Source organism: Lissotriton vulgaris, chromosome 5 (genome assembly GCF_964263255.1).
Source record: "Lissotriton vulgaris chromosome 5, aLisVul1.2, whole genome shotgun sequence".
Taxonomy (NCBI): domain Eukaryota; kingdom Metazoa; phylum Chordata; class Amphibia; order Caudata; family Salamandridae; genus Lissotriton; species Lissotriton vulgaris.
Genome location: NC_141693.1, coordinates 827,333,187 through 827,355,472, shown reverse-complemented (window position 1 = coordinate 827,355,472; position 22,286 = coordinate 827,333,187). Strand labels below are relative to the sequence as shown.

At 42.8% G+C, this 22,286-nt stretch overlaps 1 protein-coding gene across 2 annotated transcripts in view; it reads left to right on the top strand.

The window, feature by feature from the left end:
- LOC147711656 (uncharacterized) overlaps positions 1 to 22,286 on the top strand; it is a 523,516-nt gene that overhangs the window by 362,235 nt on the left and 138,995 nt on the right. For both annotated transcript variants that reach the window (XM_086920221.1, XM_086920220.1), the window contains exon 6: positions 6,082 to 6,105. In XM_086920221.1, the coding sequence (XP_086776347.1) occupies positions 6,082 to 6,105 (24 nt within the window). The remainder of the gene's footprint in view (positions 1 to 6,081; positions 6,106 to 22,286) is intronic.

The window sequence follows — 22,286 nt, the reverse complement described above, 5'->3', positions numbered from 1 at the left end:
AATGTCAGCTAGATTCACAGATCATGATTATTTACAAGGTTCATCTAGTTATGAGCAGCTATTCTGTTACACCCACTATGGGGATCATTACTTGCATAAATCTGCACAGCCTAGAAATGTTTTTATGTATAATCAATGGGAACATTGTTCTACACCACCTAAAAGCAGTTCTAAAGCATTTTTTGAGAAATTCAAATACTTCTCAGGGTTTAACACCAGTGATGCAGAAACGTTTTATTACAAACTGTTAGATAAAACAGGAATGAAAACAATGCTGACAAATTCTAAATTGATATATTCAGAAGCATTTTATGACAAAATGATGACATTTGGTTTTGATTATTGGAAAAATAATATTGAAACGAAAACAATTTGGGGTACAAAAGATTGGCAGGTGCAAGGCATTGAAGCACTATTTAGAACCTGCATGATACCAGAACAAATGTTGTTTTTAAATGACACAATACACCAAACATCTTGTCTTGGCCTAGCTAAGATCAAAGACCTTAAAACACCGTCTATACCAAAGCCAATACCTGAGAATACAACCACAGATATTGAGTTAGACGTGTCACAAATTTTACATTTCAACAGAACACATCCTGATTGGAAAAAATGGTTAATCTGGCCTACAGACACAAATAGCTGTCAAGATAGATTCCTGAATAAAACACAGGGGTTAAAAATGACCAGATTAGGCTCGAGATACTCCCAGAGACAACATCCAGGGATTATAACAACATACAGTGTAGGGAAACTCTGCCTTGAATGGCTAACAACATCCACACTGGCTGAAATTAAGCAACACTTGTCTTTACTAAAAGATGGTGCTGATTTGCGCGATTTCATTCTTGGACCACGCAAACAGCGTCAAAAGCGTTTCATAGCGACCAGTATCTATGCTGCTTACAACGAGGCTTGGAAAGTAAAGCAAATTGAAACTGCTGTAAAAATACGAGAAATTGATCGTATTAATGTGGAGAAATCACTTTCTGTAGTAGACAATGGGTTAATGACTCTGTCTTCCAGAATATATTCGTTGGACAATATTGTATCCTCTGCCTTTGATGTGATAGACAGAGACATGCTAATGTTACAACATGGCCAGTCTCAATTACGCTCTATTATAGAACTAGGCTGGACGCTGCAAAATCTTCGTTCAGGCTATGTGCCTTGGCGTTTAATCAACACAACGTCATTATTTTCCAGTTTTAACCTTACTGATAAACAGATCAGTTTGGCACAGAAAGGAGCAGACTATACAATCCTGAGCATGGAAAAACTCGAGAGATTACCATTGACAATGTCAGAGAGTCCTGTCATTGAATGGATAATACACGGGATTATCACAATTCCGATAACAACTTTCCGATTTAAAAAGTGCCTTGAGTACATACCTGCTGGCCAATATGAACAATTGGGTAAAGGATATGTAAAATCTGAATGGAAATTACCATACACTCATTCTTGCTATAGTGACAGTGACAAAAATGTATTTCTTAGTGGTGATAACTGTAAACATTCACTAAGCGGTATACTTTTGTGTCAGGGTATTAATTTACACGGAGCATGTGATGGAAATTTTAACAACCTTTCATGCCACCAGCTAGTCACACCTGCAACTCAGATAGAGCCCTTCTTTATGCAACTTTCGAACGGGAGTTACATTCTTAGAACGGATCACAGATATTGTGGCCTCGTGCCAGGGAAAAGTTATCTAGTAGAAGTAACATCCATGGTCAAATGCTGTATGCAAGCATTGTTTCCGAGTAGGCCTGCAGACACAGTGACTCCCATCTGGCCTTGTCTGAATCTCTATTCTATACGAATTGATACATTAAGCAAAATGAAATCTGTACTCTTACAGACAACAGTGCCTATAACGTCATCTAAAGAGACGTCTGATCTTCTAGTTGCAAGGACAGCTACTGAAGTTCATGACCTTTTATCAACGAATTGCCCCGTGCATTTCGTAGAAATGTTCAGCCAACTCCTTAACATGTCTAGTGCAACAAGCATCCCAGGCATATTTAAGACAGTCTTTACGGGACTTCTAACACCCTTCCAGGCAATTTTGGGAATCGTTCCTAATTTTGTACACTCTGTTTTTGGCGACATACCATTATTTTTGGGACTCGTCGCAGGGATTTTATTTTTGACCCTCCTGCTTCGTTATGGAAAGCCTCGGCTCAGACATAGCTCCCATGGGAATGGAAGAGACAATCCTAGCAATGCGCTACCGGGACAGGATAACTAACGTCCTCGGATTGGCCAGGCTGAGAGATCTAAACATGACCTGGTTCCTTTCATTCAGACCGATATGGCAAAATTGCATTTTACCTGTGCTACGGTGTATGCTTTGCGGCGATGAATGCGTGTTGGACATCTGTCTTTCACTTCCATCAGCAGTACCAATGGACGTCGATACTTTGCTCAGTCCAATAACGGCTCACGCATTGTGTTGTCCCCAGCGGCTACCAATCCTGATGACGGCATTCGTGGAGACTCCTGTGCTACAACCAAGTGGTAACAGTGGAGCGAGTGACAAAAGCAACATCATCCAGGTACAACGTTCTGTGAGCATTGCTGCTCCCGACTATGATGACAGCAATCATTCTCACACCTGCCAAGTTACAGCTCTATCTAATTTGGTTGAACTATCACCAGAATTTGTAGACCAATTCTTTGAGAGCCTGTCTGATACGATGTTCTCACCCGTACAGAAACAATAACTTTTAGAAGCTTTTCCGACACACAGCGTTCCCATGAACTCTGAATTTGGCCTTCAGTTTTGATCAACAAAAACTGCAAAAAGCTGTGGAACTCTATTTTTCCCCGTTCAAGCATTACATTTTTTTTTTTTGATTTGGACAATTTTTCTAATATTGATTTTTTTTTTTGGCACGAACAAATTCTTTGCTTAGCGTAAAAACTATTCTTAGAGAACAGAAGCTTCACACTTCTATTTCTAAACACATCTAGAGACATAACAATATTACACCAGCCTCTAGCACATGTTATTACAATGCATTTATATGTGATGATTTATCTCGCCCTTCTTCTGTTAGAGATACTTCATGTGTAATTCTTTTTGCATAATCGTTCATTGATTTCATATGCAATAATTTTTGAATGATTTCTATGCTTCAAAAAACGTACAGTACCTAAATTTCATGTATTTCAAGTACGCCTATTTCGAATGCATTTATGTATTTTGGGGTGGGCAATGTTACACATGCATCTAATTGATTTAGTTTTAGTAATTTGATGGACATGAATACGTGGAGTGGGTGTTGCGTGTTTATCTAGGTTCCTGATCGATACTGTGACCTTATGCCCCTATTCGGCTATAAATCCATTTATTCCCTATATTGGCATAACCGTTCAAGTGGGATTTTCAGAAAATTCATCTCTGGCCTCACACGAACAGAGCCACATTCCAGCATAGTTCTCTGCCACTTCCTTTGCGACCAATTAGTGCAATGACAGAGCAGAAGTCACTATCTGATATTCCTAGATTAACACTCCGAGTTCTTCAACAAGATAAAAACTCAGCAAACCTGGAAATCCCCGCTTGCTGTGTTTTGATTAGTAATGGAACTCTAATGAGCAACTGATAACTATCACTTCCTAGTGACATCTTTAATTGACGTCTTATGTCCAGCAAACTTGCGTCAAACCCGGCACCTGTCAGGTATAAATATTACCAACGCTGCCTTAAGCAAGGAGCTACTGTTGCTGATGCTAGCTGCCTGCAAGACCCCATGTTGGTGAATCTAGCACTCTGTCGCTGCAGCCTGCTGTCCCTGTGGTGGTGAAGCTACTGATACCATTATCGCTGCTAAAGCGCGAACGATGGTGCAGTACGCTTAGGAGCTGAACAGCCGTCCCTCTGCGAAGACATCCAGCAGATTCCAGCTGCCCGCGGACGCTGTCCCCCCTCCTTCCTCGACGCGCTGAAGAGACCCGCTGCCTTTCTCCTGCAGAGAAATCCAGCCCCGGCGTTTCCGGTCTACCCTCGCGGGTGACTGGGATATCGAGAGTGACCCCTGAAGGAGATACCAATCCTCCATCATTCTATTCAGAGGTATGGTGTTGACTAAACCCTTAGACGAGAATTCTTGAAACAAACCTTGGCAAAACCAACTTAACTTAAAGCTACTTACTTACTCCCCTTCCACGTGTTAGGCTTAGGTCAGGCACACTGGGGTAGGCTTAGTTAGAACCACCAGTTAAGTATGTTAGCCTAATGTATATATGACTGTATATATGTTTTATTACTTTTAAACCATTGTATGGCTAAGAAACCATATCAATGCTTTTACAGTTCTATTTCGCAATACTTATCTTACTGTACGTACTTTTTATCATAACAAGTCTTGCAATTGTGGCAATACATTTCTCTTGTACGAGAAGAAAGACTGTTCAATAAATGTTAACCCTTTATTGACAAACGCCCATCTCTCTATTCTCTACATCTCGTGAAAGTAAACTGCACTAGACTGACTGAGTGAAATACATGTCTATTGTTTCACACGACCCTAGAGATTGACTCTTGATCTGAGGAGCAAAGTTGTCATGTTGCACGGTTGTTGGAAAGCTGAATCCCTTCTTGTCTGAGCCAAGGAAGCTGATCACTTCCTATGCAGAGAAGAAAGTTTCCAGTGACCTCTGAGCTAGTTGGTAACACACCCAATTAAGTTTAGCATAGTCAGTGGAGGCCTGGAATATCCGCAGTTCCACGTCGATACTACTGTTTATGTTATTCCAATGCGCAGGGCCTAGTGGGAAACTAGGAACTACACTACAGTACTGTCGGGTACAGTCGGTTTCAACCAATTTCCGGACAGCATTATTATACAGAGAGCATACCTCTCACCCGATAACGTAAATAGATATTTGAACATTGCCACCTCCGCGTGTCCGCACTGTCAGCAGCTTAACGCAAACCTGTTGCACATGCTCTGGTCCTGCACCTCCCTACAACTCTACAGGCAAGCAGTAACTAGGGCACTTGTAAATTGCACTGACAAATCCTTGCTGCATACATGGGAAGTTTGTATACTGGGTCAATATGCCAGATCCAAGAAAACTAGACTCACGTCCCGATTTAGATCTGGGTCTGATAGTGGCAAAGCGATTAATCTCAAAGAGGTGGAAGCACAATGCCCCCCCAGAAATAGTCAGCTGGGAAAGATCACTCCCGATATGGGCACAGGCAGAAAGCACAACACTGCACTGGGAGGAAACAGCAGGACACTGCAAGTATCTAAAAGCGCAACATTGGGACACCATACTCACAACGTTCACGCACAGGAGCGACAATGACGATGGCAGTGCCCCCCCGACAGTACCTAATTCGAACACTGGAAACCCCAAGTCAATGGACACACGGTATCCATTATTAGGATTGAGACCTATAGAGCAGCATGTCCATGGCCTGAAACCGGTGCTGGGAATCTCCCCTAGTCCTCGACCAGCTATCTAGTATGCCAAGTTCCTCACTATCTGCATGAGCCATAGTGCCACCCTGGCGAGCCAACATATTATAATGTATGAGACGCATAAACCCATGCCCAAACGCGTTATTTTTTTTGATGGTAGTTTGTTCAGCAAGTTATTAGTTTTATACTGAGGTGGACATACATTCACAGTCCCCATGTGAAATACTACTGTACATTCCAAGTGACAATTGACCGGATTCATGTCAGACGCGATCGCATATCACGCAGACGTCATCATCTGTAAATGTGAGAATGGAATGATGCAGTGGGAGAAGACAGTAGCATGCAACTGTTTACTAGAATAGTACACCTGTAGAGGTGTATACGTACACACATGTTTTGTAACCATGCTTCTGCTATGCACCTCAGCTATATGTATTCTTTTTACAATGTTGATCCGTATATGTATGTATGATATCTCGGACGATCTCAGACTGTTACAAAGTTAAAAAATGCAATAAAGATGTTTAAACAAAAAAAATAGGGAGATGTCAAAGTTTGAACTGATTAAGCCTACGAAGCCTTGAATTACATTCTAAACCGAACCTTACTTTTTTAAAAATTTTATATTTAACAGAGTAAACAGACTGAAGAAGAACCGGTATGTATTTGGTGCTATTTTGTCATCTTTTTCACAATATCCTATTGTTGAGAATTGAAGGAAACGTGTTACTAAGGCCAATATTTGTGTTTTCAAATGTGCCAAAGTATGAAAACAGTAGCATTCACAAATACTGTTTACACCTAGAAATCATGTTTATCACTTTCAATTTTTCTATACTGACCCTGAGGAAAATGAGCTAAAAGTGATTATTTTCTGTGCTGAACGCACATAGGAGATAACTAAATACGACAATGAGCATGATCTGTAAGGAGGTTCTTCAGATGTGAAATAATCCTGCGTGTTTTCCAATGTAAGGCATTTTTGGAAGGCGGAATGATACACCAAATGGCCAAAGGCGAGAAGGGAGAGATTAATACTGCTCTTTAACAATTTGTCTTGTGGACAGATGGGTTGTCAAGCAAGACCTAATGATGTGGTAGATGATTTAGTTCAGCAAGTTCACATTTAAAACGAAACCGGTGGTGTCCATATTTAAATCCCAGTTTCCAACACCAGATGCAACCTTTAAACCAGCTGTAGCCCCTCAACCAATGGAAACTGCAAGATTACTAGCTTAGTTGGTTACAACGGGTTGTGTGCAGTGCCGCCGACCGGGACGCCAAATGAGAGGTCAACTTTTAGTTATTTCATTTATGTGTGAAACCATGTCCTTAGAAAATGATTGTGCTTGGTTACAGGCTCACCAGATATGTTGAATGATCCTCAGTGTGGTGCATCCCCTCCTACACCTAGTCAGAATGGAGTCGTAGATCATGCCTAAACTATCTTTACCATAGTTGGTAATTATTTTCCTTGTTCAAGAGACATGCAGATGATTTAGATGCTAGCTCCTGTATGTGCAGCTATGCCAAGACTCTTAGCTCTTTAACAAACCCTGTTCCCAACCCTGGATTCCTGAAGGTGTCCTAGATTTTTCTGTTTTCTTCAAGGCCTTGTGCAGCCCTCAGTGAGCCTTACCCATTGAGCACTGTGAGAAGATGGTTTCAGTCACGGGGAAAGACTGTGAGCCTAGTTTGCAAGCTTTAGCAATGGTTCTCCAATGTTTAATCCGTGTACAGCAAAAATGTTTCGTGACAAGATTAAATGTGGATTGTAGTTATGCCAAAGCTTAGTTTGTTATAAAAAAAGTCTCAAGATTTAATGCCAGGTAAGCTGCTTACCAAGGCTGCATAGGCTTGATTCCAACTCTTGCGCTGTTATTTCACCACCCTCTGAAACAAAAGGGACAACCCAGTAACCCACGGACCTGGGCCGGATAATTTTTAACAAAAAGGTGTTTTCTATGGGGGAAGTGTAGCCCTTGACTTCCACGGCAAAGTGTCAAGACGGGGATACAAACACCTCTGACACAAATAACTTAGCATTACATATTTATCTTTTTATTTTATTTTAGCACCTTTTTTTTCAATTGTTGACATTGAGAAGTAAAACTTCTATTTGCTCTATCGAACACAAGGTGCTAAAATAAGGGGGTGACGCCACAGTGAAAGTGACTATAAGTGCATACGTGCTATGTACAGAAATATATGCATGTGGGTGATAGGGATAATAGAGTGTTAGAGATCAACCCCCGCTAAGTGAGTGTTGATAGCGACCATCAGTTTCTTGAAAAACAGTCCACATATAATGTTTTTGTCAAAGTTTCGACCCCTGGACTTAGATGATTTAAAAAGGGGCCATCATCAGGGTGAAGAAATATATGGGCAACACCAACTGATTGGGGAAATTAGTCCACCAATCAAGAGAATCTTTAAACATCAGTCTTCAAACAGTTTTCTATAAAGGTATTCATGCATGCCATGTTGGATAGAAGGTATATAGGCACTGTGAAATCATGTGTACATCATTGGGTCAGTGTGAAATGAACCTCAGGGAGGTTGCTCAAGTCAACAAATTCCATGCAGAAAGTGCACTATTGTATTGATTGTGAACAAAGGAGCTGAAATTTAGAAAGGAGGCCTTTAATCATCAAAATAAATCTGTTTTTCAAGTGCGCTTTAGTGTTGCACTGCAATTTCTGTTTCATACCTCTGCAAACTCAGGCATCTCCTCTGGGCCATCCAAGCACTTCCTCTCTTCTTAGTGCACTCTTGCATGTTTTTTTTCATCCCGGTTGTTTCTCCTTTATCACTGTTCCTACCTTTCTCTTCCTCTTTCGTTCCACCTATTCTGCTTTTTTCTTTTTTGCTCTGTGTCAAAATCTAACGATGAAAATAAGTTGCATTGTCCAAAACTGATTTCTGGTGGCTACCATCAGCAACCACTAGCACAAATTATGCTCTGTCTGCTTTGGGGAGCCGCTAACGCCGGAAAGCATCACTTCTGTGCAGGGGGACTGCAAGCCCCATAGTTCCCATCGCCAACGCTGCCCTTTTCGTGCCCGGAGACGCTTGAAAGCACTTTGAGGCACCTGCCAAGGGCGGGCCCATCTGAGCCCGTCAGCGCCTGACAGAGGCTGGGCTGGGCTAGCTCTCTTTCATCTGGAAATCAGCATGGGTAAGCAAAAATTGCATTCTAACAGCGATGTGGGTAAAGTGAAAGCTAAGATCCTGCAAAATTGTTCCTCAATTATCTCATATTTAATGACAGCTGTTGAGGCGTTAACCGAGGAAATTCATGATGTGGAGGAGCAGTTGGGACTAAGGGGGGATCTAGAGTTGGTAATAACCCCCCTACCACCCCTATGAAGCCTCACAACACGAAATACCAGTTTTTAACGTTGAGACAGATCCTGATGTGGAGGAGGACGTTTCAACCCGGGTTGCACAATGCCCACTACCTCTATTCAGGGACCTGTGAATAAAACTGGGAGAAGCCTGGGTGGAGATGTTTCATCTGCTCTGATGGCAGCCTCAATCAAAAGAAGGCGGAAAAAAGGCACCAAGCAGGGGGCCAATACAGTTAACTTTCAGCCCCAGGTGGGGACCGAAGGATCTTCGGGCACAGAGGACTGGGCAAAAGCACATCTTACTGCTGTAGTAGGAGCTCTATTCAAACGCGCTTTGATTCCTTTCTGGGGACTCTTAAAGTAAACCTGACTAGTTGTATTACAATTGTCTTAGAAGACATTCGGCCAGATTCATCAACGTAAAATCGGCTCGCAAAGGGCCATATTCTGAGAATCTGGCCCTTTGCGAGCGCAATTTTTGCATCTGGGATTCATCATCCCAAATGCAAAAATCGCTGTTATAGAATTCGAAATTTTGCGAGGAATTGCATTTAAGGAATCTCTATTTGAGATTCCTTAAATGCAATTCATGAAACATTTAAAAATAGCGAATTCGCAATTTTGGGCCGCTATTTACCGCGAAGTCAAACCTCGTGGTAAATAGCAGAAACTTAGAAAAATGCACTTAAGTGCATTTTTCTAAGTTGTATGTTACACACACACATGTCCTTGGGACATGGTGTGCGTAACACCAGCGTCCAATGTCATTTCAGGGGTGCAACAGGGTGTCCTTTGGACAACCCTGCACCCTTGAAATTACAAACTCAAAATGGGAATCGCTATTAGCGATTCTCACATTGATATGTCATCCCATTCATTTCTATGGGCCATTAGGCCCATAGGGATGACTGGGGAGTTATTCCTTAATTGGAATTAACAATTAGCTATTCGCAAATAAGGAAGCTGTAGGAATCGCAAAAAAAATAGCGATTTGTACATGAATCCCTTTTTACGAGTCTGTAATAGCGATTCCTTAATAATCGCTATTACAGACTCGCAAAACGGGACTTTGATGAATCTAGGGGATAGTGTCTAAACTCACCTCCAAAGAGCTAAAACTAATTGAGCTAAGGGAGTACAATTTGGGGTTGAACGATGACAATGATAATAATGCATTGAGCAATGTGGCGCATGGTGTTCAAACTGCTTCATGTTCATCACTGGTAGGACTATAGAGGAGTGGCTCAACATACCATCCAACACTCTAGGGTCCCAAAGCCTGACTACAAGTTCATACAGAGTGGAGTCATCTTTCTATGCATGCTGATGGTAATAAATGCAGGCCTCATTTACCCCCAGAGGCCACCCCTTGAACTGCGGTGTTAGTAGAGGTACCTCACCTTAAAGATAACATAAATGAGACCCCTGATGAATTGATCCGTAAAGTCAAATTTTGGTGTACCAAGCTGTCTAACGGTGGGGCAAAAGCATCATCTCACATTATAATGGCTAGGCGGGTGGGCTGGGTTGGTTGGGGTATGAATTGAAGACACATCATGGGGATTGTCTCATAATTAACTTTAACAAGGTTAAAGTAGTTTGGCTCCTTCTTGAAGAGGGAAGTAATTATGGCCCAGGGGACAGTAAAGCACTTCCTTTTGGGTACTTTTACCGCCCGCTTATAAGAAACCAGGCTAGAAATCCGACATCTCATTCTGGTTACCCTTCAGAGAGAACATACAAAGGGCCGGGCAGTAGTTGTAATAACAGGGACAGCAACTTTTTTACTCTGAATCCGAATGATCAAACCTTAAGTTTGTCAACACCAGAGGCTGGTACCGGTAAAAGAGTAGCAGTGAATACCTTAGAATTAGCAAACAGATTTTCCCCCTGAGTCAGTTTCATTCCAACAACTGACTATCAAAATATTCCCCCCTCGCCTGGTTTGCACCACTTAAATTAGGGCACTTCTAGCCCGAGTATATTAACGAGGAAAGAAGGAAATCAAAAGAAACATCTAAGGTACTTAGCTGGAATATAGCGGGCTTAAAGAATAAGAGAGATTATCCTAGGTGGCTTGGTCTGGTAAGGGAGCATGATATAGTGGGGTTTCAAGAAACTTGAGAAACAGAGAATACATTTTGGCTTGACGGGTAGCGGGCTGACTGAAGGGCGGTTTATTAACATTGATCTCTTTAAATGTCAGGGGTAGTCATAGTAAACTGGATTCTGGGTCCATTAATTGTCTAGCGGTCGAGATTATCCATGTGATTGCACCCAAAGTACTTGTCCTTAATTTTTTATAAAACGTTCGAAAAATCATGTATAAATGAACATTTATGAAGTTTAAATCACTTTTTAGATTTATATAGGGAGAAACAAGTCACCCAGTTCTCCATCATTTTGCTGGGAGATTTTAATATACATTTGTGTAAAATAAATTGCCAGGTCTCTGATGACCTTGACCCAGTTTCCCACTTAGACACACACTTTGAACACACTCAAAAGGGGGGTATTTAGAGGATGTTTTAGCTGAATTTGGATTGGCACACCCAAACCTGATAGAGGAACGGGCTTGCACTCCCTCCTTTAAGAGCAGGGGTGTGTTTTCAACAATCAATTACATATTTGTTAATACAATGTAACTTCCCCTGGTATTGGATTATTCTGCTCAATGGTCAAATGTTAGGGGCCATAACCCCATCCACCTCTCTTTAAGAGGGTGCCTTAAGGACACGGCTAAAGTGGAGAATATCGCCGCAGCACCTACCATAAAAACCAAGGATCTAGGTCGTAGACTTAAATGGGCCAAGGTTGTACCAGATCTTTTTCTAAATAATTTGTTAAATAGTGTAGGGAACGAGATAGCTATATGTCAAGAGGGTAGCCAAGGGGGAATTGAGATTATTATAGCATTCAACAGGATCTGTAAGCAGGTAGCTATTGCCCTCTTCTACCCTAATAAGAAAGGTATCAATTTGATCAAAATTGCTCAGCTGCCGATCAGAAATTACTATCTGTTTTAAAGCAAAAACCTCAAGACAGAACCTTAATAGCTGCTTTGAAGAAAGAGTATAAGCAGGCTTTGTGTATCCGCAAATCAGAGATCAAACATGAAGCCTGGCATGACCTGCTGTCCATAGAAGTTAAGAACAATTCTGGAACATTGTAAATAAACTTTTTTTCTGGTCTTGGCGGCACCATTGTTGAATGCAATATAGAGTTGTGGTTTGACCTTTTTAAGCACATTTATGTTGATTAGCTAGACCAGATAGACATAGGCACCACACATATGGATGCAGCATATAGCATGTTTTTCTCTGAAAAAGAAGTGGCCATGGCCATTGCCCAATTGACGTGCAATAAAACACCTGGCCTGGGATGGGGTCCCTGCTGATCTTTTTAAGGGGGACATTACATTTTATTAAAAAATTATTGGCAATTTTATTTAATATGGCGTATCAACATGGTCTGCCAAGATCCTGGTCAGAGTCAATTATTGTTCCAGTTTTTAAAAAAGGGCAGAGAGGAGATCCCAGGTTTTATAGGCCAATATCATTGATTGACTCTGCGGTCAAGGTGTTAGGTATAGTGGTCCTTAGTAAAATAACATACTGGATTAATGAGCGCAATGGACTGTCAAAACTTCAATACGGTTTTAGGAAAGGCAGGGGCACCCTGGATCAGTGTCTTAACCTACATCTCTAACGGCCTTTAACCGAGTGAACAGATCCAAACTTTGGGAGCTGCTGTTAATTTTACTGGGCACGGCTTAAAACATTGTGCATTTTTTGTCAGACTTGCACAGGGAACTTTTGGCAACAGTAAGGTTTGATCAAAAGGGTAATCTTACACAAGAGATTGGTATTGTGAGAGGAGTCAGAGAGGGTTGCATTTTAGCCCCCTGCTGTTCACCCTTTATATACAAAATCTAGACTCGGCCCTGTGCGGAGCCAGTAAGGATATCCCTTTTGTGCGGAACCGATTGATCCCAGCACTCCTATATGCAGATGACTCCGCTTTGCTTTCTCGCACAGCGGTAGGCCTATAGTGCATTCTGAACTACTTTGCTGTTTTTACGGGTTCATTGGACCTGAACGTAAATTTTTCAAAATCCCACACTATGATTATGGGAGTGAAGCAACGAAAACCCAAAATTGCATTATTGTGAAGGAAATGGAATACCCAGGGTTACTACATTCCGATATCTAGGCGTCTTATTTGGTGACAGGAGTTCATGGGCCCCGCGAACGAAGGCGAAGAGAAATGCCATGGCAAGATTGACGGTTGCAGTGCTTGAATTTGCCCGAAGGTTGGGTGCCAAGCCTGTGCAAGCAATGTTAAAGATATACGAAGCCAAGAGTATTGCTATTTCGAAATATGGTTCTGAAATCTAGGAATACAAGGATTGTGTAAAGCTTCAAACAGTGGAAAATATATTTTTGAGAAGCGTGCTCTCAGTCCCCCAAACAAGACCTTCTTATATAATTCATCAAGAAGTTGGTATTGGTTTTGTGGTAGACTTGATTAGAATGGCCCCCTTTCTTAAATGAATCTCGATTTGGATCAACCCAGAACTAGTGATGAATCAGGAAATTATAAGAGACTGCCTTGCAGTAGTTAGGGTAAGTAGCATCCCTTGTCTTAGCTACGTGAAAAGTATAGAAAGTATGAGAGGCCGCCCAGAGGTGTTTGATAACCCAGGAACATTACATGAAAAAGATCTGATGTGGGCTAAGACATCAAGCATCTGCAGAAAGAGAGACCAAAGAGTTATTGAAACACACTGTAAGGGCTCACCAAATAAAATAAAAAAATATTATATTGAGCCTTATTTAGATACAGTTACTAAGCCTGAACATTGTTTCCTTTTAACAAGGGTGTGGTTTAATTATCTGCACTTTTTATTGGCTCAACCCCAAGGATGGAGAAAGATAGAGGAGCTGGCTTTTCGAGCCAAGACACTTTGCACTTTGTCCTGTTTTGTGAGCATTATTTGCAGATTCGTAAACGTTTTATCTTTACAATTTTAAAAGACAAAGGTTTTTCACAGGCTAGGCCAGCCCTGATATATTTGCAGATTTTGAATAATCCCTAGGAAACCTTTAATGTTGCTAACTTCTTAGTAGCGTCAGTGAGAGAAAGGAAAAAAAGAGGGTCCATATGACCTGACAAATTAAATGTTTATCCTTTTTTTAATGTGATATAGTTTTCTCTCTTATCAAATGTAATTTATATTACATCATTTGAACTTTTTAGTGAAATTTTTAGTTATAGGGTCCATATGACCTGAAACATTTAATGTTTATCTCTTTTTTAATGTGATCTGGTTTTATCTCTTATCAAATGTAATTTATATTACATCATTTGAGCTTTTTAGTGAAATTTTTAATTATGTGTACTTTTAACCTGGACTGTATATTAATTATGATCGATTTTCATTTAATGATCATGTATTATTTAGTTTCTACTTAATGGATAATTGTAATATGCTTTTAAGTACCCGAATAAAGTGATTTTGACTGACTGACTAAAGCTCTGTCAGTTGAACTATTCTGTGTTTTAAAGGAAGTCATAGTAGGTGCAGTATTGAGACAGTCACAAAGTGTTGGTATACAGTACCTGGTAACATTCCCTCAGTGAACTATCCACTCCAGGACTACTGTTATGATGACTGCTACTTCTTACCTCTCAATGTCAGGGACCAAAGCACTCCTACGAGTCACAGGTAACAGTTTAGCCAGAGAAGTGGAAACATTGACAGAGAAGGAGGTCAAACTAGGGGAAGAAAAATAAGGAGAACGTTGTTAGATTTCACCCACTGACTGCAATGGTGAAAATTATCGGACCAGTGCATTGATTTTCACCGTTACAGCAAGAACTCACTGAAGAGTTTTTTGAGATTATGACTATCTGTCAACTACAGCTATGATTTCAAGCATGATGAGCTTATGACTTATTTTCACATTTGGAAACAGTCCACTAAATAGCTACCAAGTCACCCATACCTTGTCTTTCCGTTACTGGAATGAACAGCTGATTTGATACTAAATTCTATTAAAAAAATTGTTGTTACAAATAAAAAGAATCTAGATCCACGCGTAATTCAATAATTGCTCAAGATTTCTTTTGGTGCAATTTGGCTAGTGTAGACTTGAATTCAGTTTAAATGGGCAATGACTTCAAATGAGTTCCAAACAAGGTGTCACAAGATATGCCTTGTCCAAGACCTCAAAAATCCTTACGTGTCATTGCCACACTTATTACACATCTAACATCCCCACCTACAGAGACTTTTATACAGACCTGTCCAGAGAGCAGACTAATTTTTTTGATGAGTACCCCTATCGTGTGGTGTACCACCTGAGTTTGAGGATGTAAGGTGTACCTAACTAATTTATCCTCTTATTATGCAAACAAAATCAAAACTGTAAGCTTCTTTTTTCAAATCTGAAACTTTACAACTGACACCAAGCGTCTCCAGAGATTTAGAAATACCCACAGTAAATAGATCACAATGGGCCCGATGTAGGTAATAGGGAAATACTGATTCCTAAATACTGAATTTTAGTGATTCGGTATTTAGAAATCGGTATTTTAGATGTAGGTAGTACCATGGGAAAAAATACTGAATTCTTAATATTTGTTATCACCGAATCAGTAATTGAGATTCAGTAATAACGAATACCTACCTATTCATTCATACGGGCTTAGAGGCCCCTAGGAATGAATGTGAAGACATTCGGTATTACCAAATCGGTAATACCGGGGAGGTATTTCAAGGGTGTCCAAAGGACACCCTCTTGCACCCCTGAAATGTGCATGTGTGCACATGTGTCACATATGCATGCCCTAAGGGCATGGATGTGTGCCACATGGCACATTTCAAAAAGCAAAAAAGTGCTTTTTGAAAGGAAATCGCTACTTACCACCAACTTGAAGTTGGTGGTAAATAGCGATTCCTTAAGGCTGAGGTGCACTGTTTCAAGTGCTACCTACATTGCATTTAAGGATTCGGTATTACCGATTCCTTAAATGCAAGGCCAATAAGGAATCGGTATTAATGAAACGGTATTTACCGATTCCTTATTACCGATTCCTTCCCTACAGCCCACATGGCTAAATACCGGTCGGTAATGGTAAAATTTAACAAATTTCATCATTACCGACCAGTATTTGCCCACCTACATCTGGCCCTAAATCTTACAAAAGAGACAACAGTATGCCTGCAACAGTCTGATTTAACCTAGTTTTCAGAGGTAGGTGCTTTCTTACAAGCACAGAAATCAAAGGCAATAAATGGTAGCCATTCTGGTTCCCTCAGCTCAGATCAGTTGTGGGTGAGTGGCCTTAATTGAGTTTGATTCTAATTGGTGATTTTTTGGTAGTTTGCCAATATTAACATCAACATATTTCGACCAACATCAAAATGGATTGTTGTTGAACACCAAGAAAGCCAAATCCACTCTGTAAAAAATCTTTCAACTTTAAGAGTTACAGTAAGAGGTTCTTTGCTCTTTTAGTGATGTCAAGCGAATCTTTGACGCTTCAAATATTGTGTTCCTTGATAAATAATGATTAGAAGCCATCTTTCTCGAGGGGCAAAACACACAAGATGATGGACGAAATGTTTCACAATTGCAAAACATTCACCCCCAGTCACAGATCTGGGTTTAATCCATTGTTATTTTGCTAACCAAGCCACCCCAGTTCAGACATGGCCATATGCAAATCAGTCTTGACCCTGTGCCTCATGGGAACAGTCCAGCCCGAACTACCAAGCCATATCTTCCCTGGACCGGAATCAAGCATCCTAGGACCGGTTTCAGGCTATCAGCCGTCTTCAGACAGGATAGCTTGACTCCAGTGGCTCAGTGAGCACGGGCCCACGTCTGGGCATACCCTTCCCACATAGGTTGAACATCAAAACACACAAGATGATGGACGGAATGTTGCACAATGGCAAAACATTCACCCCCAGTCACAGATCTGGGTTTAATCCATTGTTATTTTGCTCACCAAGCCACCCCAGTTCAGACATGGCCATATGCAAATCAGTCTTGACCCTGTGCCTCATGGGAACATTCCAGCCGGAACTGCCAAGCCATATCTTCCCTGGACTGGAATCAAGCATCCTAGGACTGGTTTCTGGCTATCAGCCGTCTTCAGCCAGGATAGCTTGACTCCAGTGGCCAGTGTTTTTATCTTTCTCGAGGGGGCAAGATGGCCGCTGACCGGCCGTAGTGAGAGGTCGCAGAAATCTCTCCTCCCTTTCTGCCTTTCAATGGTGATCTAAAGAATGCGGATGGTCCCTACTCAGAAGAATTTCCCCTTGGTTGCTCGGCTACAGTAGCTGGATTTACTGCAGTGGTTCCCGCACTACGTTGCCTCACTGGTGGTCTTTGTCAAGTATAACTGTGTACGAGCAGCAGGGCTGCTACAGTGGTGGAGAGCTAGGCACGGGATGGCGCCGAGGGGCCCAAAGCAACCCAAGGATCTGAAAGATCCAAGAGACCCAGCTGCCAGTAAAGAACCAATGACACGACAAAAGACATGTCGTCCCTGAACTCAGCTCAGCGCAGCACGGGGCAAATGTGCAGGACAATCCCCCGAAAACTGAACGAACTGCAGGGCAATGGCCACGGTACAGCATAGCAACCTCCTCTGCACCGACTGATCTCGAAACCTTAAGAGAGTTACATGGGTTACCCCAGGACAAGGGGGCTACTGGGTCACCTGACGGCAATTGTTTTTTTCTCTTAACGCTGACTCGGACTCCTTTCTCTCAATGAAGGAAGTTTATCTAGCGATTCTGACTCTGCGGAGAGCTCATCGGTCCAGAAAGCCCCTGTACACCATAGGGGTACTCATCAGAAAAAGAGGGTTAAAGCAAAGTCTAAATTGCCAGACAGTCCCTCAAACACTGGGACTGCCAGGAAGCTCCTGTGGGACTATTCAGCCACATCACAGCTATATCAAGATGACAGTGGTGTAAATAACCAGGCAGGGCAGAACAACCCAAGTAGTCTGCCTCAAGCTCCGTCACTGGATCTCCTCTACACTAACCTGAAGCAAATGCAGAGAGAGGCTAGGATAGAGAGCCGGAGAGCTAAGCAGGCTACAAAGAAGATACAGAGCTCTCTGAGAAAGATGAACAAACTGTATGAGGACATGGCAGACAGGGTCGCTCACGTAGAGGAGAGAACAGGAAGACTGGAAGATGAGGTTAGCAAATGGCAGACTTTTAAACAGGCACAAGAAAAAGCGGTTGAGTATGTTCAGTGGAAACTGGAGGAATATGAGAACCGCCAGAGGCGGAATAACATAAGGTTGCTGGGGTGACTAAAGGGGCGGAAGGGCAGCCCTATCAGGCTGTTTGTTATTAAATTATTGAAGGGCACCTTCCCGGAGCTGAGTGCTTGGAACGGGAAGAATGAGGTGCTGCGAGCCCACCGGTTTCCTCTGATTCAGAGGAAAAATCAGGGGGCATCTCAACTTGAAGACCTAGGGCAATCCTTGTCTACGTTGGCAATTATCTTCTGAGGCAAGAAGTTATGGATAAGGCAAAGCCTGAATCTATCAAAAAGTTACAGTGCACACCTATTTGTCATCATCTTGACTATGCTCATGTTCCTCATGATTTTTCAGCCTTAGAGCGTGCGCCCTGGCGAGCGTGATCTGCCCGGTTCACGCTGAAAAAGTGTCAACAATAAAGAGGGAGCAAAATTCCACTGCTCCGCCAGGCGCACAGCTTGCGTGATTCTCACATTTCGTTTTCTAACAGATTATCCGGTTCCAACATGATCGATGAGAAGTTACGATATCAACAACTTCTTATGCCTCAGATATGCCCATCCAAGCCTTTTTCTGGGCACGTGAAGAAACGTAAAACATTCTTAGTTGCAACGCTTGGGGTACCCAATGCATTTCGGGATGTAATTAGCCCTTCTTCAGGGTTTTGCTACGAATAAAAGAACAGTACAATTAAATTCTGACCTTTCGTTTCTTTTTCCTTTTTTCTTTTCTTGGATATCTGAAATTAAGCCTTTCTGGATAGATCCTTAGGAATTAAAATCTCCCTTCACCGACTTGGATTATACTTGGGGTAAGTGGCAACCCCGAGCACTACCCACCACAGCATTTCCTATTTATGGCCATGTTGGTTTTGCGAATGTGCATTGCAACAGCGTGGTTGGATAAATCGCCTCCAACTTTACAACAGTGGCTTGCTAGGCTGATTTCTGTGTATAATCTCGAAAAAGGGATTTATGCGAGGAAGGGAAAGAAGGGGAGAATGCTTGGGAAGTGTATTTGGGAGCCTATTTTGAGGTGGAAGGAGAATCTGTAATGCTGCGTTATTCCTTTTCTTTTCTTTTTTGGTGCTATGGTAGTAACCTTTATGATTTGCATGTACAACTCAGATGTGTGTTTCTCTTTTTCCCATGTATAAAAAAGTTGATTCTTGCTGTGCCATAAAATGAAAACCTAATAAAAATATATATTTCTTTGTAAAAAGCCACCTTTTCCTCTCTGAGCAAGCAGAGAGACCTCGAGGCTCTAGGTAGATACTCAGCTTCTCCAGAAAGTTTCCCAGATTTCAACTTATGTCCCCTCACCTCTGTGATGTGACATTGGCTGACCTGCAGATACCAGGTCAGTCCCATAGCAGTTTTTAGGTCTCGCCTGTCAATGCGCTTGCGAGAATATAGGGGCTTATCCAGAGTTTAACTATCGGGCGATTCCATGCAGCGCCTGTGAAAAGCAAGCTTAATGCGCAAGCGCATTGGCAAAAAGCGCGTGCACATCAAAGCCACCAGCCTCCCTCCCACAGGCATTTGAAGCTGTGCGCTTCACTTCAAAGCCACCAGGCTCCCTCCCACAAGCTTCCCCCAGTGTGTGCTCTGCCTCTCCTCCCCTAATTATTCACTGCCACGGCCGGCCGGCCGGCCGTACTTTCACTTTCACCCCTCCCTCCTCCCAAACAACATCGAGCGGCTGGCCGTACTTTCACCCACGTTCTTCATTTTGATTACATTTTGTAATTGATTATTGCTAACTGCAACTTTCAAGCTAACTTCGGAGGTAAGAGTTTCAGCTTCAAAGAATGACTTTCACCGAGCCAGTTGAATTCAGCTCCAAGCAGTGTCTGTGAGCGAAATTTTAAGTTTGTGCGTTTATGAAAGCCACCTTCATGCCGAGTTTAGGGTTTGATTGGCTGCAACATTAACACAGGCAGACGGTGCATGTTTGAAATACTTTCTATAGCTAAACGAACAATGTCGCCCAATGACTTGTCTGACTCTGTTTACTTGGCTGGCCCGAATTTGTGCACAGTCACAATAACCGCGTGTGTTGATGGCTTCAAGGACGCTTCTCAGGCCACCAGCCTGCCCAATCCTTTTAGTTTTTTTTGCCGCGCAGCCCCTCTTCTCCGTAATGAATGAGTCTATTGTTGGCAATACAAGCGCTATATTAACAAAGCAGGAAGTCGTCTTCCTTGCAGCCATTTTCCGATTGCACCATCACCTCCGTGATAACTATATAATACAGCTACACATACGCTGTATCAGTGTCGGAAATGGGTATTTCATTACCGCACCACGACTTCACGCATCCAGTATTGTTGCCCATTAGGTGAATCTAGGAGCAGGAGCATATTAATGATAATTAATTTACCAGCTCCCTTCTATTGCTCACCAGTATTCCATGTCACGTTTACGTCACACATACGATGCAATGCCAGCCGCGATGTAAAATTTAGCAGAGCATCATATGTTACATGAACACCCTGTTAATGTCTTAAACACACTGCAGGGCTAGCTATCATGGAAAGTTCAGTGCAGCATTCCTTTCTTCCGCTACTCTTGTGCAGGGAACTGAGGGCTGAACATACGCCATGCCGAAAAATCATTTCCGATCAACATCTGGGGATGCAGTGCCGCGCGTGCATTTAAACAAAGGTAATTTTAACTTGAATACAGTGTCTACAATACTTTTTCGACTGTATATGTATTAAACCATATTGTACAAAAGGCCTGGCCATATGATTTTCGGATTCAAGACTGAAGTGTATTCCGGAATATCATTTGTTTGACGTAATTTCTCTGCCTACACCCAGTTACGTTGTATTCACAACTTCTACAGTGTAATGTTGCGTGGCGGAATCCCCTTAATTCACAGTTCCTGACCCCAATTAAAATCTAGCCTGTAAGGTTCCCCGTTTCCATGAGGAGTGCTTCCATTTATTTGCTTGTTTTTTTTATTATGCATCAAGCTCCTAAACCAAACGTGCCTCCCTGGTATTTCTTGGTGCTGGAGTCGATAACATGGTTCTCACTCTCTCCTCCTCTATCCCTCTCCCTGCTCTCCTCTCTCTCTCTCCCTCTCTCACTCCACTCCCTCTCCTCTCCCTCCTTCCCTATCGTCCGCCCTCTCTCTCCCTCCCCTCACTCTCTCACTCTCCCTCTCTCACTTCCCCTCACTTCCCTCTCCCTCTATCCTCTCTCCTCTCTCACCCTCTCCCTCTCTCTCGCCTCTCACCCTCTCCCTCTCTCTCTCCTCTCCCCTCTCTCCCCCTCTCTCTCTTCTCTCCCTCTCTTTACCTTCCCCCTGCTCTCCTTTTTCTCCCTCTCCCCATCTCCCCCTCTGCCTGCTCTCCTCTCTCTCTCCCTCTCTCCCTCCCCTCTCTCTCCCCTTCGTCCTTCGCTCTCATCGCCCCCCTCTCTTCTTACCCTCCCTCTACCCTCTCTCCCTTTCCCTCTCTCCCTTTCCCTCACTTCCCTCTCCCTCTCTCCCTTTCCCTCTCTTCCCTCTCCTCTCTCCCCGTCTCCGTCTCTCTCTCCTCTCTCCCCCTCTCTCTCTCCTCTCTCCCTCTCTCTCCTCTCTCCCTCTCCCTGCTCTCCTTTTTCTCCCTCTCCCCATCTCCCACTCAGCACCACCACATCATCACTCAACACCACCACAGCATCACTCAGCACCACCATAGCATCACTCACAACCACCACAGCACAACTCAGCACCACAACAGCATCACTCAGCACCACCACAGCATCACTCAGTACCACCACAGAATCACTCTGCACCACGACAGCACCACTCAGCACCACCACAGCATCACTCAGCAATACCACAGCATCAATCAGCACCACCCCAGCATCACTCAGCACCACCACAGCACCACTCAGCATCACCACATCATCACTCAGCGCCACCCCAGCATCACTCAGCACTGCCAAATTATCACTCAGCATCACCACATCATCACTCAGCGCCACCCCAGCATCACTCAGTGCCACCTCAACATCACTCAGCACCAGCACAGCATCACTCAGCGCAACCACAGCATCACTCAGCACAACCACAGCATCATTCAGCGCAACCACAGCATCACTCAGCGCAACCACAGCATCACTCAGCGCAACAACAGCATCACTCAGCACCACCACAACATCACTGGTTCAAATATGTTCTTTCAATGTTTCAAGCTGTT